This window comes from Scatophagus argus, chromosome 11 (genome assembly GCF_020382885.2).
Source record: "Scatophagus argus isolate fScaArg1 chromosome 11, fScaArg1.pri, whole genome shotgun sequence".
In the NCBI taxonomy this organism is placed as follows: Eukaryota; Metazoa; Chordata; class Actinopteri; family Scatophagidae; genus Scatophagus; species Scatophagus argus.
In genome coordinates, this window is record NC_058503.1 from 18,114,072 (window position 1) to 18,127,562 (window position 13,491).

At 40.7% G+C, this 13,491-nt stretch overlaps 2 protein-coding genes across 2 annotated transcripts; both read right to left on the reverse strand.

Annotated features, from left to right (window-relative positions):
- Positions 1–3,626: 3,626 nt before the first annotated feature.
- Positions 3,627–7,356, reverse strand: fev (FEV transcription factor, ETS family member). The gene is made up of 3 exons (XM_046404784.1): positions 6,759–7,356; positions 5,979–6,050; positions 3,627–4,714 (listed from the first exon to the last, which is right to left on the reverse strand). Exons 1-3 carry the CDS (start codon positions 6,805–6,807, stop codon positions 4,173–4,175), a joined length of 663 nt encoding a protein of 220 aa, XP_046260740.1. The 5' UTR covers positions 6,808–7,356; the 3' UTR covers positions 3,627–4,172.
- A 3,600-nt stretch (positions 7,357–10,956) lies between these two features.
- On the reverse strand, positions 10,957–13,491 carry cryba2b (crystallin, beta A2b). Its single transcript, XM_046404233.1, has 4 exons — positions 12,948–13,491; positions 11,847–11,988; positions 11,603–11,745; positions 10,957–11,313 (listed from the first exon to the last, which is right to left on the reverse strand). The coding sequence occupies exons 1-4, from the start codon at positions 13,103–13,105 to the stop codon at positions 11,166–11,168; spliced, it is 591 nt and encodes a 196-aa protein (XP_046260189.1). The 5' UTR covers positions 13,106–13,491; the 3' UTR covers positions 10,957–11,165.

Here is a 13,491-nt window from a genome sequence, read left to right on the forward strand (position 1 = left end):
GTTTCTTCTCGCCCCTCGGTCTTCTTCATTCACAGTGTTAATCCTGTTGCTTGCAAGGAAAACACCCACCTAGTTTGTTACGCAAGAAGAAGAGAGAGGATGAGTGCTGCTTAGAGGCAACAATAGGCGCAGCAGATTAGTGGCATCGCAGTTGGCAGGGCAGACAGTGACGATTACAATGTTGTGGAAGTGACTCAGTCCGTGTGGACTCTCCACTGTTATTAGAAGCACAGTGTGAGAAGCCTGCAGGGGGTGAACAGCATATCGGGGATACACACCTGTCTTCCTCTCTCTGCAGCCCCCACGCACGAGGTTCAGTTGACAATAGCGACCTTTCGGGTTTTTTCTATTGAAATGCAGGACACTGAAGACCTGCTGTTGTTGTGAATGGGTTGGGTTGGTCTCTCTGAACACACACACTTTATGTTTCTGAATTTCTGCTCGATTAAAACTGACTAAAGGCCGTTCTCACTCCCAGGTCGTAAAATACCAACGTTTTGTTAAGCCCGCCGTCGTATTGATGCGCAAGGTTTGTCGTAAAATGTTACCATAGCGCTAATCGATAGTACTAACCCTGACCGACCTGTGGAGGTGAGGTAGTCTTAATAGGCCTTCTGAACTACTAGCTACATGCCAGAACAGTTGAACGCTTATTATTTAATACAACTTTATCACTTCCAATAGGTAAGTGTTCACTAAATAACAAGCATTAACTCTTAACAACTTCACTTATTACGTCTACACCAAATATACTCAGTCTAGAGACTTTTTTTTTTTATCTTTGTCTGAAAATCTCTGTAGACTCATAAAATGAGGCTTGGGGTTAATCTGCTATTTGCAATTGCTTCTATGTTCTATATTAGACCCACTCTGTTGTCACCTGCTTATGTAAGCACAAGTTCTGATGTATGAAGAGTTATGGCGCCCCCGCGTGGCTGAGAAGTTACTGTCCCGTTTTGCCACTACTGTACTCTTCACAGTATGCCATCAGCAGCAGCAAACTAGGACAGAAAAAGTACAGGTGGTAATTGTGGTAACTACCAATGAAATTACCAACTAGTACAGCAAAAGAGAAGTTCTTACTTGCAGACCACTTTGCACTGTAGATTTGTCTGATGACTCTTCTGTATACTTAGAGATGAAATCACTGTGATCAATGATGCAAAAGTATGAAAATACAAAGTATAGCCGACAACGAATGGGATTTGTCCAGATTTTATCTTTTAGTCTGACTTCAGTTGAGAGAATGACCTGCCGAAATGGGTGTCATTGGCACCGTCTCATACTGTATATTTTGGAGCGCTCAGTCAGGGAAGCCTAAACTGTGTTCACGTCGCTGGCTTTAAGGCATTTTTTGCTTAGTTTGCCTATCACTGGATGTAGTGACAAAATTTTGTGAATTCATGTCATAAAACTCCCAAACACGTCCTCACAGAGAGACCAGATCCGTCATGCGTTACACCTTTCCAGTGAATTGAGCTGCTGAGGCAGTGAAGACCTGATAGGATTGCCCCATGTTGGGTGTCATCCTTCCCCCTGTTGGATATCAAAAGTTTTCCTTTCCTCCAAGCTCTGGGCTTGCTGTTTTCTGTAGAAAATTGGAGTTCGTCTCAGGTACTGAGCCACATATTAAGCCTTTTCATTATGGCTCAGGATTTGTGACTGCAGCCCCATGTCACGTTTTCCTCAAGAAGCACCACAAGAACGTTCTCTAGTTCTTCATCAGTTGTTCCTGTTGCTCAATGTGTTCTTTCTTGTGGACGAAGTGAACAGCAAAAGGCACCTGCTTATCGTGGGAAACATCAGTCTTCCCATCCTGTCTTGCTTTGATTCTGGTTTTCCTTTGACAAAGACTCTGCATCTAAGACAGAACAAGCACTCACTGTCCACAGAGTGCTATAGCCAAGGGTTTCTTTTGTACCAGTCCCTGTTCAATGAGCTCCCCTCTGTGCTGGGACGTCTCAGAACTGGCCCAGTTAAATAACAGGACTCCACAGATGTCTCAGGGTAGTCCATGTGGTGCTTATGAACTGCTACAGGATCAGTTGGATATGTTAACTGCAGTGCTTGTATTATTTGTTGCTGGGACCTTTTGGATTTTCACTGGCCTTGGTTTGCATTTCATCGAGTTCACTTCCCTTTACTGCCGACGGTTCCTCTTCATAATCTCTCCCTGCTATCGTCATCATCAGTGCCACACTTCCTGACATCTTGTGTCATATCTTTCCCTTATCATCACCACGATAATCATCAGCATAGCAAACTCTCTTCCTAATATTGATCCTCATCTTCATCTCTCTTCCGGATATTTTTATCTTCACTGTTCATCTTTTCCACATGTGGAAATTCTAATCCACATGTGAAAAAAGTCAGTCGTATATGAGTGTATCTAATTCACATTTTCATTCATATGTGATAAAGTCGGTTGCCTGTGAAAATAGTCAGTTCACACGTGAGAGAGCAAATTTCACATGCGACATTTTCTTGAGGAGGAGCAAATAAAAACGAATGCAAATAAAAACTGTATTGCAAAAAAGTCAGTGTTGTAAATCAATAGCACTAGCCCTCATGTATTTCATTTGTGGATGTTTTTTTTTGTTTGTTTGTTTGTTTCTGGCATGGCAGTGGATTGTTCATATTAAATGTTAGATGAATGGTTGGCTCATTGTTATTATTTTTTCTGCATGGACAAACAGGCTGAGAACACATTTGCAGCTGTGGGAAACTTTAACCTTTAAAAACTAAACGTATTTTGTTGTTTTGTTAAAGCGAGATTGTCAAATGATGTGGAATGACTCTGCTGACCAGTCGTTCAGCACTGCTTGCTTCAACTGCTGGCAGAATTAAAGGTCAAAACTGCACAATGCTGTCCACTGTGGGCAGACCTTCATCTTGTCATGTAGCTGTTTTCCATCATCATCATCCGTTTATTTATTACCATTCAAAAGATTGTATCATGAATATTGTGACTTAAGACAACAAGCATCCTTATCCTTACATGTAGCGTTAGTATGGATGGCACTTGACCACATTAAATGTTAAACAAAATCTGTGGTGTTCAGGAGCCCACGCTGGTGTTTGGACTGAAGCAAAGTTTCATCAGCACATAATTCAAACACCTACTGACAAATAGATTTACTCATAACAATCTGTTTTTATTTACTTTTCACTGATACAGTTGTTTGAGCTGAAGCTGTGCGAATGAATCACTAAAAAGCAGCGATAGCTTGAGCGTGTCTCTAAAGGACAGTATTTACAGAGCAGTTCATGAATTCACAGTCTCTGTTACTATTCACGTTACACAAATCACAACCCTGTGCCTCTGAACTGCTTTTCTTTTTATTGCAAGTGGCGTCTGATATTCTTATGGGTATTCTTGGCAAACAAGCAAATGGTGATTAAAGTGTCAACACAGTATTTCAGGTGTTTTCAAGTGCTGACGTTTAGTAAAAGAAAGAAATCATTTAGTCCAACCGCCATTAGGCCATTCCTACACCACCAGATGGCGCCAGTAGTCCAACAATAACCCGTCAGTTGCTCCCAGGCAGGCGGAATTAAACCAAACTGTAAAAACAATCACGCAACTCAAAAAACAAAAACAAAAACCAAAACAAACAAACAAAAAAAAGCAGGACGAGAAAAGGAAAGAGGGCTGATATGTATGTTCTGTACGTTGTTCATTTCTAAAACTCCCACACGAAAGGCTCTGATGATTTCCGATTCATTTTCGCAGATTGTGGCGGAAATGACGACATCCATATTTTGGGTCATGAATTAAAATCCTAGGTACTATAGTCGTTCAAATACCGTGCGTAAATGTTCATATATTAGTGCGTTATTTGATTGATTTTTCTCGTGGAAAAAACGTCTTGGTTTAAAGGCTAACAGGGCTAAATGACTTATTTCTTTATTACACGTTTTCAGACATCTTTTTTACATACAGCCGTTGCCTCAATGGCATCTACATGACTACAGGTCCATAATTAAACCTTTTGCTGTTAAAACCATCGTTATGTTTATCCGACTCAAAACAATATATTTTTTAAACCCAATTATTCCAGTATTCTCACCCTCAAGTTACCAAAAAGCGACATTTCTGTCCTCTCTGTCATCTCTCGTCGTTTGCTGCTACATCTATAATTTTCCAATTTGTCTTAAAGGTGCATTAAGAGTCAGTTGTAATGGCTATTAATGTTATTCAGACTGTTAATGTTGTTGACACAGCTGATGTGGGACGGAGACACGGTGCCAAAGGGCCCGGGAGGCTGGAGGTTGTGGCTGTGATACAGAGCCGTCGGAGGGGATCCGGGCCAGTAGGAGAAACCCGACGGCCCCACGCCGGGGGCCACTAGGTTCAGTTTGGAAATCCCAGAGAAGGGAATCGGTGAGAAGTTCCCCTGAAACTTGTAGATGGCCTGCTCCGTGGTGGACGGCTGACACACCTGCGCCAGGCCGTGGAAATCAAACTTGTAGGCATAGCGCTTGCCGTGGACTTTGGTCATGATGTTTTTGTCGTAGTAGTACCGCAGCGCCCGGCTCAGCTTGTCGTAGTTCATGTTGGGTTTGCTTTTGCGCTCCCCCCAGCGCCGAGCCACCTCGTCCGGGTCGATGAGCTTGAACTCGCCGTTGGTGCCCTCCCAGGCGATGCACGACATGTTGGTGCTGTCGGCCAGGAGCTCCAGCAGGAACTGCCACAGCTGAATCTGCCCACTGCCTGCGTGAGGGAGACGGTCACCGTAGGATTTAGGTTGGGGTAACTGTAAACTGATTGCAGTGCTTTTTTATTGCAACGCAGGGCAAAAAATAAATTAAACTGACCAGTCAGTAAAACAGACTGTTGTGAAGCCGTGAAAATCATGTCTCCTGCACTCAGTGTTTATGGTAAACGTTTGGGTGTTTAAAGTTGGGCATTTTATCATTTGTATTAAATATCATCCCGTGAGTCATTTTAAGTTTTGGCAGCGCATTCTGATAGATATGACACGACAAGTCAAATTTATAGGAAAAAAGACTGAATTGACACTGCAGTTTGGTTTCTGTTATTTATAAAACTGCATCTTTCAATGCAACTTGAGCAGATTTATTTTTCTTTTCTTGAATAGCCTCTGGGTCTATTAAAATGCACCATCCAAGTGTATTTTCATTTTACTTTTATTACGTTGTGTTCTTCACTGTCCATTCACAACATAACGTAAGGGCTCAAATTAATTAATTAATCACTGCTCATTTCTATATTATATTAGTATATAATAACATACTGACCAGTCGATTTATATTTTCGATTTTTAAAACGCTTTAAACTGCTTTGGGCCATTTGTTTTTAATTTGAGGTGTGTTAATGGCCGGTCAGGCTTCTCAGCCCTCCGTCACAGGCAGTCAGTGATAATGAGCTGTGGACGGACGGCAGGCGGCTTCTGCTCTACGGCGCTTCTTATTTTTGTTTATTCTTATTTTGACAAAAAAAAAATATTATTATTAAGCTACAATTTGTGACTAAATTTTGAGCTTCAGGGTAGATGAGGCAAAAACATTTATTATTTTGAGGCTAAACAAAGAATAAAACAAAATCCTCACTGAAAACCATTTTCGTCCGAGACACCTGATGCAGCTGAGAGTGTGAATTCAGAAAGTTTGCTGTGGTTTTTATCGACTGCGTACCAAATAGACCAGAAACACAAATTAAATTAAATGAGACTTTGACGCATTCAATTTATCTTGCTATAATAATAATATTAGAATAAATATGGCACATTTTATTATTCCCTCATGTTGTTATTCAATTTCAAGTCAGATTTGTTACCATAAAAAATCACAGCTCAGCTCTTTTCTTTATTCATGATTGGTGTTTTTAGATATCGTGTTGCAGTATTGAAGAACGTCTTTCGTATCTTAACGAGTGAATTAATATGCAGTGATTCTGCTCCACGTGGCAGCTGCGCCGTGTGCGTCCTGGTAGCTCGTTCAGCTCAGTCTCTTACCTTTTTGGACTCCTGTGTTTATTGGACCCCAGGTTGTTCCTTTGCTTTCCTTCAACAGACTTTCTGTTGGATCTGAAATCAAAACAGACACACTGTCAGTATGATCAGCTGCTCATCCATCCTGTTAATGCGCAGGCCCGTTGTCTCTTGTCTCATTTCATATCTTCTTTAAATGATCCGGTGTGTTTTAGGAGGCTATCAGTTTCATAATTTAATCTTCTGTTCTGGGTTTTAAAATAATTCAATTGCGTTCAGAATTTTCTAGAAATTCCTTCCATCAAGGAAGCCTAAGTTGGATCACTTCGCCGTGAAAAGGAACAAGAAGAATCAAATGAAATAATTTAGAAACTGATTTTTCATCTGTTTTCAGATGCATTTCAGCTACTATAATATTGTCATAAGATGCTGTAAAATTGACCAATCCGGTGCATGAGGTTCAAATGAAACTTAAACTAAAAAATTAAATTGTCAAATCTCAACAAAAGCTTAAAACTGATTTAAAAAAAAAAAATCCTAATTGTGTGCTCGACCAGTTGCAGTCCAATGGAGGAAGCTTGTCGTCTTTGCGGTCTCCTCTGCAGAGAAGCCAGGAAACGCGTCCAGGAAAAAGGATTTCCGATTTCCGACAAAAGAGCAGACGGGCTTTCAGATTGAAAAGGCTGAACAATGCTGTGCCCCGGGAGCCGAGCATCTCCGCACCAGGACACCGACACCCCGAGCAGGATTCAAAGAGTTATAACAGCTTATTTCTATAATTCTTTACAGGACCAAATGACGAACCTGAGAGATACATGTTGAACATGAGGTTTCCTCCGCAGTCCTGTCTCATTGTGTTCAGTTGTTCAGAAAGGGTTGGATTTCATTTCGTTGGTGGAGGAGGAAAAGATTTTTATTAAACTTTATCTCATAACTGTGATCTGGAATAAATGCGGGTGGACAGATTGAAGTTTCCAGGCAACTGTCACTGGCCCCCATCTCTGAGACAATATTCAGACAGCAATTTCCCCTGGTGCATTGCTTTAATTAAAAGAGCAATTTACCTCTGTCAGCCCGCCGGCTGCCCACAATAAAAAGAGGCCGATAGAAATTCGGCCCTTATCAATCCACCATCACAGTTTAATAAAGTTTCCGCGTTAAGATCTGAGTTTCTATGGTGAATTGAAGTGTTTGACATGGAAACCAGTTCAGATCCTCCTCACTTTTCCGCCTCTTTACCTCTCGGCAAACAACAAAGACCTATTTCATGTTGGGAAAAGAATATTTACCTTCAAAAACATGCTTCAGTGCACACGAGAAAACAAGAACATTTTATGCCCCCTCGAACCTTCTGTTTGTGGGTTTAAGGTTATACAGCCTCGATATGAGGGTAATGAAGTTGTAACTTTAAAACCACGGCTTCTGACGTTATCGTGTCCACTTGAATTTTTTTATTTCTTGTTTTTTTTTTTGTTTGTTTTTTTTGTTGTTGTTGTTTTTTTTTTGTGTGTGAAACCTTTTTGCCCTGACATAATCTGGTTTGGACTGTAAGAACAGGCTGAACACACTGTCACTTTCTGAAATATGTTGCTAGAATCCAAAGATCTTTTGTATTAGTATTATCACTAATGTGTGCTTAGAGATTGGTATTTTAAGACTGATAGGTTAACTGACTGACATTGGGTGTCAGTGAGTTGCCCCCCCCCCCAATTCATCAAACATTCAATTCTTGTTTAATTAATGTTACTGTAATTTTTATAAACTGATTGATAGCAAGATTGACATAATCTGTAACAGAGTCCAATGTTTTAAGTCCAGGACGACATCACTATAATTTGGGGTCTGTTTCTCTCATCTGAAACCCCTTTGGCTTCAGAGGAGTGTATGAGTGTGTCCAAAACTCTGGCGTGATAGATTTGGCCATGAATAATCAATAAGTTTCCCCTGAACGTGAGCTAATGCAACAAAAGATCAATAAAATAATTTCTGAAAAGACAATATGTAAGATGACTTTCACATGTAGGCCCATGCATCTCTACTGCAGCATCCTGATGTGGTTTGGCATCTTGTTTGTCTTGCTGAAAGTGCAATATATCTGCCATGAGGCACAGAGTCAACCAATCAGCACAGATTGCCTGGATTCCCCTTTTTGAAAATTTTACCTGAAAAATTCACAAACAACAAATTTGATTTTTTTTTTTTAAACCAGAAATGGGAATACCTGGGAACAAAATTTTGCATTTAAACAGAAAACCTTCCATTTAAGGCATGCTTTGCATACCTATAGCCCTGAAATGAAAGCAGGCCTGCTAATCAGTCATCATCTATTTTAGTGTTTGCTCTATAATGTGTCACGTGACTGAGCTCAGCACAATGCAAACACACTGTGGAAAAAAAAAATGCAGTATAGGAAAACACTGTATTGTGTTTATTTAACTACGTAGTTAAAACATCCAAGTTGTACAGAGAAGTTCCTGTCTACAAACGTGTCATCACATTAAATTTCTCTTTAATTGCCCTGTCAGCTCACAGGTTTTTACTCAAAGTTATGATTTCAAAGTTTTTCCCTGTTAGACAAAGGGCTTAAAATCTTGCATAACTGATAAATGCAAAGTGAATTTCCCAAGTCTCTTCTTCCAGGACTAAAATGCTGGCTTTTCCGTTCCTCACGTGGCAGCGGTTCCTCGGCGCTGGCCTTGTAGGTGTGTCTCTGGCGTCCCAGACTTGCTTTAGCTGCCTGTGTCCAAGTACAAGTCGCAGGCAACTTAAAACAAGCCTCGAAAGCAAGACTGTATCCGCTGATGCAGTGGAAGATAAAATGTTTGTAACCTCTGGTCAGAGATCAGCACGAGGCGAGAAATCCATTGATATAAAGGAAAAAATAAAAATAAAATTACACAGAAATGTCAGAAAAGCATTCATTTGTTTACCCATTTATTAAGTCTCATTTGCTTGCTACGCAGTTCAGAATCCATATTGAAAGAGTTAAACCAGCATCCGATTGGCAGCTATCCTACAGCAGTCAGCAAGTAAAACTAAAGCATGCTTTAATTTAAGTTAATCTTACATAAATCCCATTAACAAACATAAATCCAAATCCAGCAGGACTCTTGAATTTCCCTCGGGATCAATAAAGTATCTATCTATCTATATATCTATTCTGGCGGTTCACCTGTAGTTGCACTAAATGTTAGCCCTACAGTCTCTGAAGTCATGTTGTGACTGCATGAATATAAACATTCAGGCTAAATGGCATAAATTCATTTGTTCAACACAAAACGTGCTGTAGTTAATTCAGAACAGACATCAATCATAATCACCCTCGTTAGAAAATACAGCTGTCACTAAGAATCAATGCAAAGCTCCTCTAACTTACCTTGCTGCTCTGAATTGTGTAGCCAGTTTGCAGCCTGATAGACAAGCTGTCTCTCCTCTATAAGCCAGGGTGCAGCTGCTTTAACCACTCTGCAGAGGAATGTATATTTGAGAAAGGTGTGTGTGCATGGTTACACATTTATTAAAAGATCCTGTTTTTTGGGTGTGGAACTGAGAACCGATGCAGACTTTAGGGTGTGTAACACGGAATCCCACGTCCTGGACCGACAGGAGGAGTGTGTGTGGAGGTAAACACACTCCAGGATCCCGGCGTATGACTGTAAGATAAACACGGTGGTGTTGCATTAGAATAAACAAACAAATGCGACTGAGCTACCAGAAATTCATGAGGTAGTTGAATCCTCCCACGACTGTTGTGCTCTGCTCTGCATCACCATCTTTGTCATTCGTAAAAAGTTTTGGCTAATGGCTCTGGGTTGCTTAAAACTCATTACTACACATACAGTACTATATAAAGTAATAATATTTCTAACATGAACTCTGTCATTGCATCACCACTGAAAACCATCTACCTTCAAATTCTGTCCACTAAAGTAAAGGATTAAGGCTTAATTTGATGCTAAATGAATAACTTTTAAAAACAATGGAACATCTGACAAAAGCAGACCCAGAACGGGTATTCTCACTCACTTGTGTTAGATTGATGTTTTGGACATGCATGATTTTCATAGGCTGGTAATTATAGGAAATAGTAATACTAAATAAACAATGTAAGAACTTACTTGAATGACATAACTGAGTTTTGTAGGTTTTTCTGTGGTTTATGCTGCAATTCATTTGTGAATGTAAGTCTGTTTATTAGAGGTAAGGTGAGGCGAATCAGTCATCTGATAGGGCTGATATTCAAACAGTGCATGCACACTGGCTTTCCATCACTAACTAGAAACATTACATGCATGACATTTGTCTCTCAAATGACCTCTGCTGGCCTGTGTTGAATTTCATTCTCGTCTCTGTCAGCCCATCAGGGTATTTCCATTAAAACTGTTGTCCCTCAGTGCCTGCCTTTGTTATGGCAGAGCAAGTTAGAGCAAGAGGACTCGAATTTGAATTCAGCATATTTTCAGAAGATGATTCACATTTGATTTGAATTATGTGTGTGCTTGCTAAGAACTTGATTGGCAGTTAGACAGTCAGTCATTGAATGGTTTCAACACGCCCAACCAGATTATCTGTTTCTTTACTTCCAGCTCCTCACTTTACTGCATATTTTTGGCAAGCTGTGATTGTAACGGTGGAAAAATAAAAAATAGAAACAAATGTGTTGTCGTGCTCTTGTTTATTGGAAATGAGAATACAGTCTGACAAGAACAACAGTACACATCCTAAAGCTTAACAGAGAGATTTGAATCAAATCTTTCCATGTATGTCTGCTAAAAGGCTAAATATGTACTTCAAATAAATACAAAGCGAAAGCTATCTCTGAAAACAGCCTCATCTATGAAGCTTAAGAGGAAGAGCCACAATGCTTATGCGCACCTGTGCTATGGCTGTTGCAACTAAGATGCAGCCAATTGCTGCTTTGATCAGATTTTCATTTTTATTTATTCAATTAGGGTGATCATTTTTATTGTAAAAAGAAAAAGGAATACCGACAAACAGTCTCTAGTTTTGAAGAAAAGCCTTTATTTCCTATATCAAGAACATGCTTTAGCATGGTAGAAGAAGAAAGTACTTAGATATCCATACATGCAGAGCCACAGAGTGATAGAAAGAGTTTGTCCGTCTACTGTTCTGTGACAGCGGTCTGTCCGGGGGTTCAGGGAGAGTTTTTTTTTTTCTTTTCAGGTTGAGTCAGGCAGGTAGAATGAAGGCTTAGTGCTGGATCCTACGAATGGACTGCACCTGGTTGGTGTGAGCCTGGGTGCTGTACTCGTTGTAGTTTCTGTACTCGCCTTGGTGTCTGTCTCTCTCCAGGATGTACTGGTAGCCACGGTAACCAGGGAACTGGTAGGCCACCCAGCTGCAGAGAGAGAGAGAGGGAGAGAGGAAGAGGAGGGGGGAGAGTGAGTCAAGGTCAGACTTCAGCAAATCAGGAGGCTGTTTACGAGCGTGAGAGAAAGGTTTCATAAGACTGATGGCTTGACAGAAAAGAAAACATATCTTCAAATTACATCCAGTCAGGACATGATGACCTGTCTAAGCATGTCTGTCTTAAATACTGACTTTCCGAATGATAAAAGTCATTTTCTGACTAAAAATTATAACTGTTATAACTGCTTTAAATTATCGGATGAAGATGTGCAACTTACGCTCCTGAGTTGACTTTGATGGAGGGCACCTCCTTGCTGCACCAGCCCATGGCCTGTAGGGAGGGGTAGTCGTCGCACATCTCGAACTTACGGCCCTGGAAGTCCTCACACTCGTACAGAGTCACCTTGCTGTCACTGTGGTTCTGCGGAGGAAGAAAGAAATGGAGGTGAGCCAGTCAAAGCAGTTGACTGAGGCTGACTAGTAAAAAGAGAAAAGAAAATTGGGATGGATGTGATAACTTACAGCACACTTGATGGGTCTGAAGGAAAGCAGGTGCTCGGTTCTGTAGCTGCTGTTTCCACTCCAGGCCTCGTAGCGAGGGTAGTCTCCCTTCTCCAGGATAAACTGCTGTCCCTGGAACTCAGGGTACTCATAACCCACCCAGCTAGACAGTGGAAAGATGTGGGGGAGAGAGACAAGAAAAGAAACGCTGAGGTTAAATAGGTAGAGAATGATTTAAAAAAAAAAAGGATGTAAGAAACCTCTAAAAATGCAGTTATTTTATTGCACCAACTCTGAAACTGTCATTTTTTGCTAAACAATGGAGCCCAACACCCACAGAATGGCCTCGAGTAATAACAGCACGCAGCTTCTTTTGTCACTGGGAGCACAAAGCAAACATTAAATGCTGCTGCTCCTGCCTCCATCACCGCCACTGCTGCTGCTGCACCCAGGGTTTTTTATCTGATCGCCACTCAGTCACTCAGCCTTTCTGGCTCACAGCCGGCAGCTGCACACAGCCAGCTCATATCACAACGGGGTTACACTTGGATGCATGTACACACACACACACACACGTGCAAACGATAAATGCCAACTAGAAATGCAATAACACTGTAGGCTGTAATTTATGGTTTTTGTTATTCTGCCTTTCTACTTGTTGATTAGACCCTGTGCTCATGTGTTCATGTGTGCTTTAATCAGACTTTTTCAAGCAGATAAAAACAGAATTGTAAATAATGTGATTTTATTAGATATTGTTATGAGGCAGCATCAACTTTTTTTAAGTAGCAATGTGCATCTAATGGATTATTACAGACCAATACACTGTAAAAATTAAACTCACTCTCACTATTACTCTAATATTACTGTTGCGGTTGAGTCATTCTTTTTAAATATACTTATGCAAAATCTTTATAAGGTGTTCTCAGGCGTCTGAGAGTACAATTCTAACCAGCCGTCAACCAACCACTGACTCAAATCATAATGAAGTCAGAACTTAAATAGGTCAAAGGTGAAGTGATTTCTGTTATATATGAAAAACACATCACTTTTATAGATGAAGAGCCCAGTGGGAAAGAAGACTCAAGAGATGCGGAAGAACACAAAGAAATGTGGACTTACGGTCCATTCTCAACCTTGATGGAACGGATCTTGTTGAAGCCCCTCTCCATGATGTTCTGGCACTCCAGCATGAACTCACAGCGCTTTCCCTGGAAGTTCTCCTCCTCCCACACTGTGATCTTGAACTGGCCCATCTGCTCCATCTGTTGAGTGTTCATGGCTGCTGCTTCTCCCTTGGGGGTTACTCTCTAACCAAGGCAGAGGGGTTCAAAACAGTGCAGTGTTAATAGATGGAAAGTCAAAATCTCAGAAAGACCTGCATGTCCTGAGCAGGTGCAGTAAATACAGTGTATAAGTAACAAATGTTTTGAGTATTTTAGATAAGAGTTGCAAGAAGTCTTTTAACCCAATAAACAGATGCTGGCATTTTTCTAAATAAACTTACCACAATAGTGGTACTTTAGCTTGACAAAAAGGCACTGGCTAACAAACCGGTTGTGTTTAGAGTATATTATTGCACCTTTAAGGTCCCTTTCTGCAGATGTCACAAGTAGGTTAACATATTCCTCTCAATCATCATTTTTCCTTTCCCCCACATTAAGGA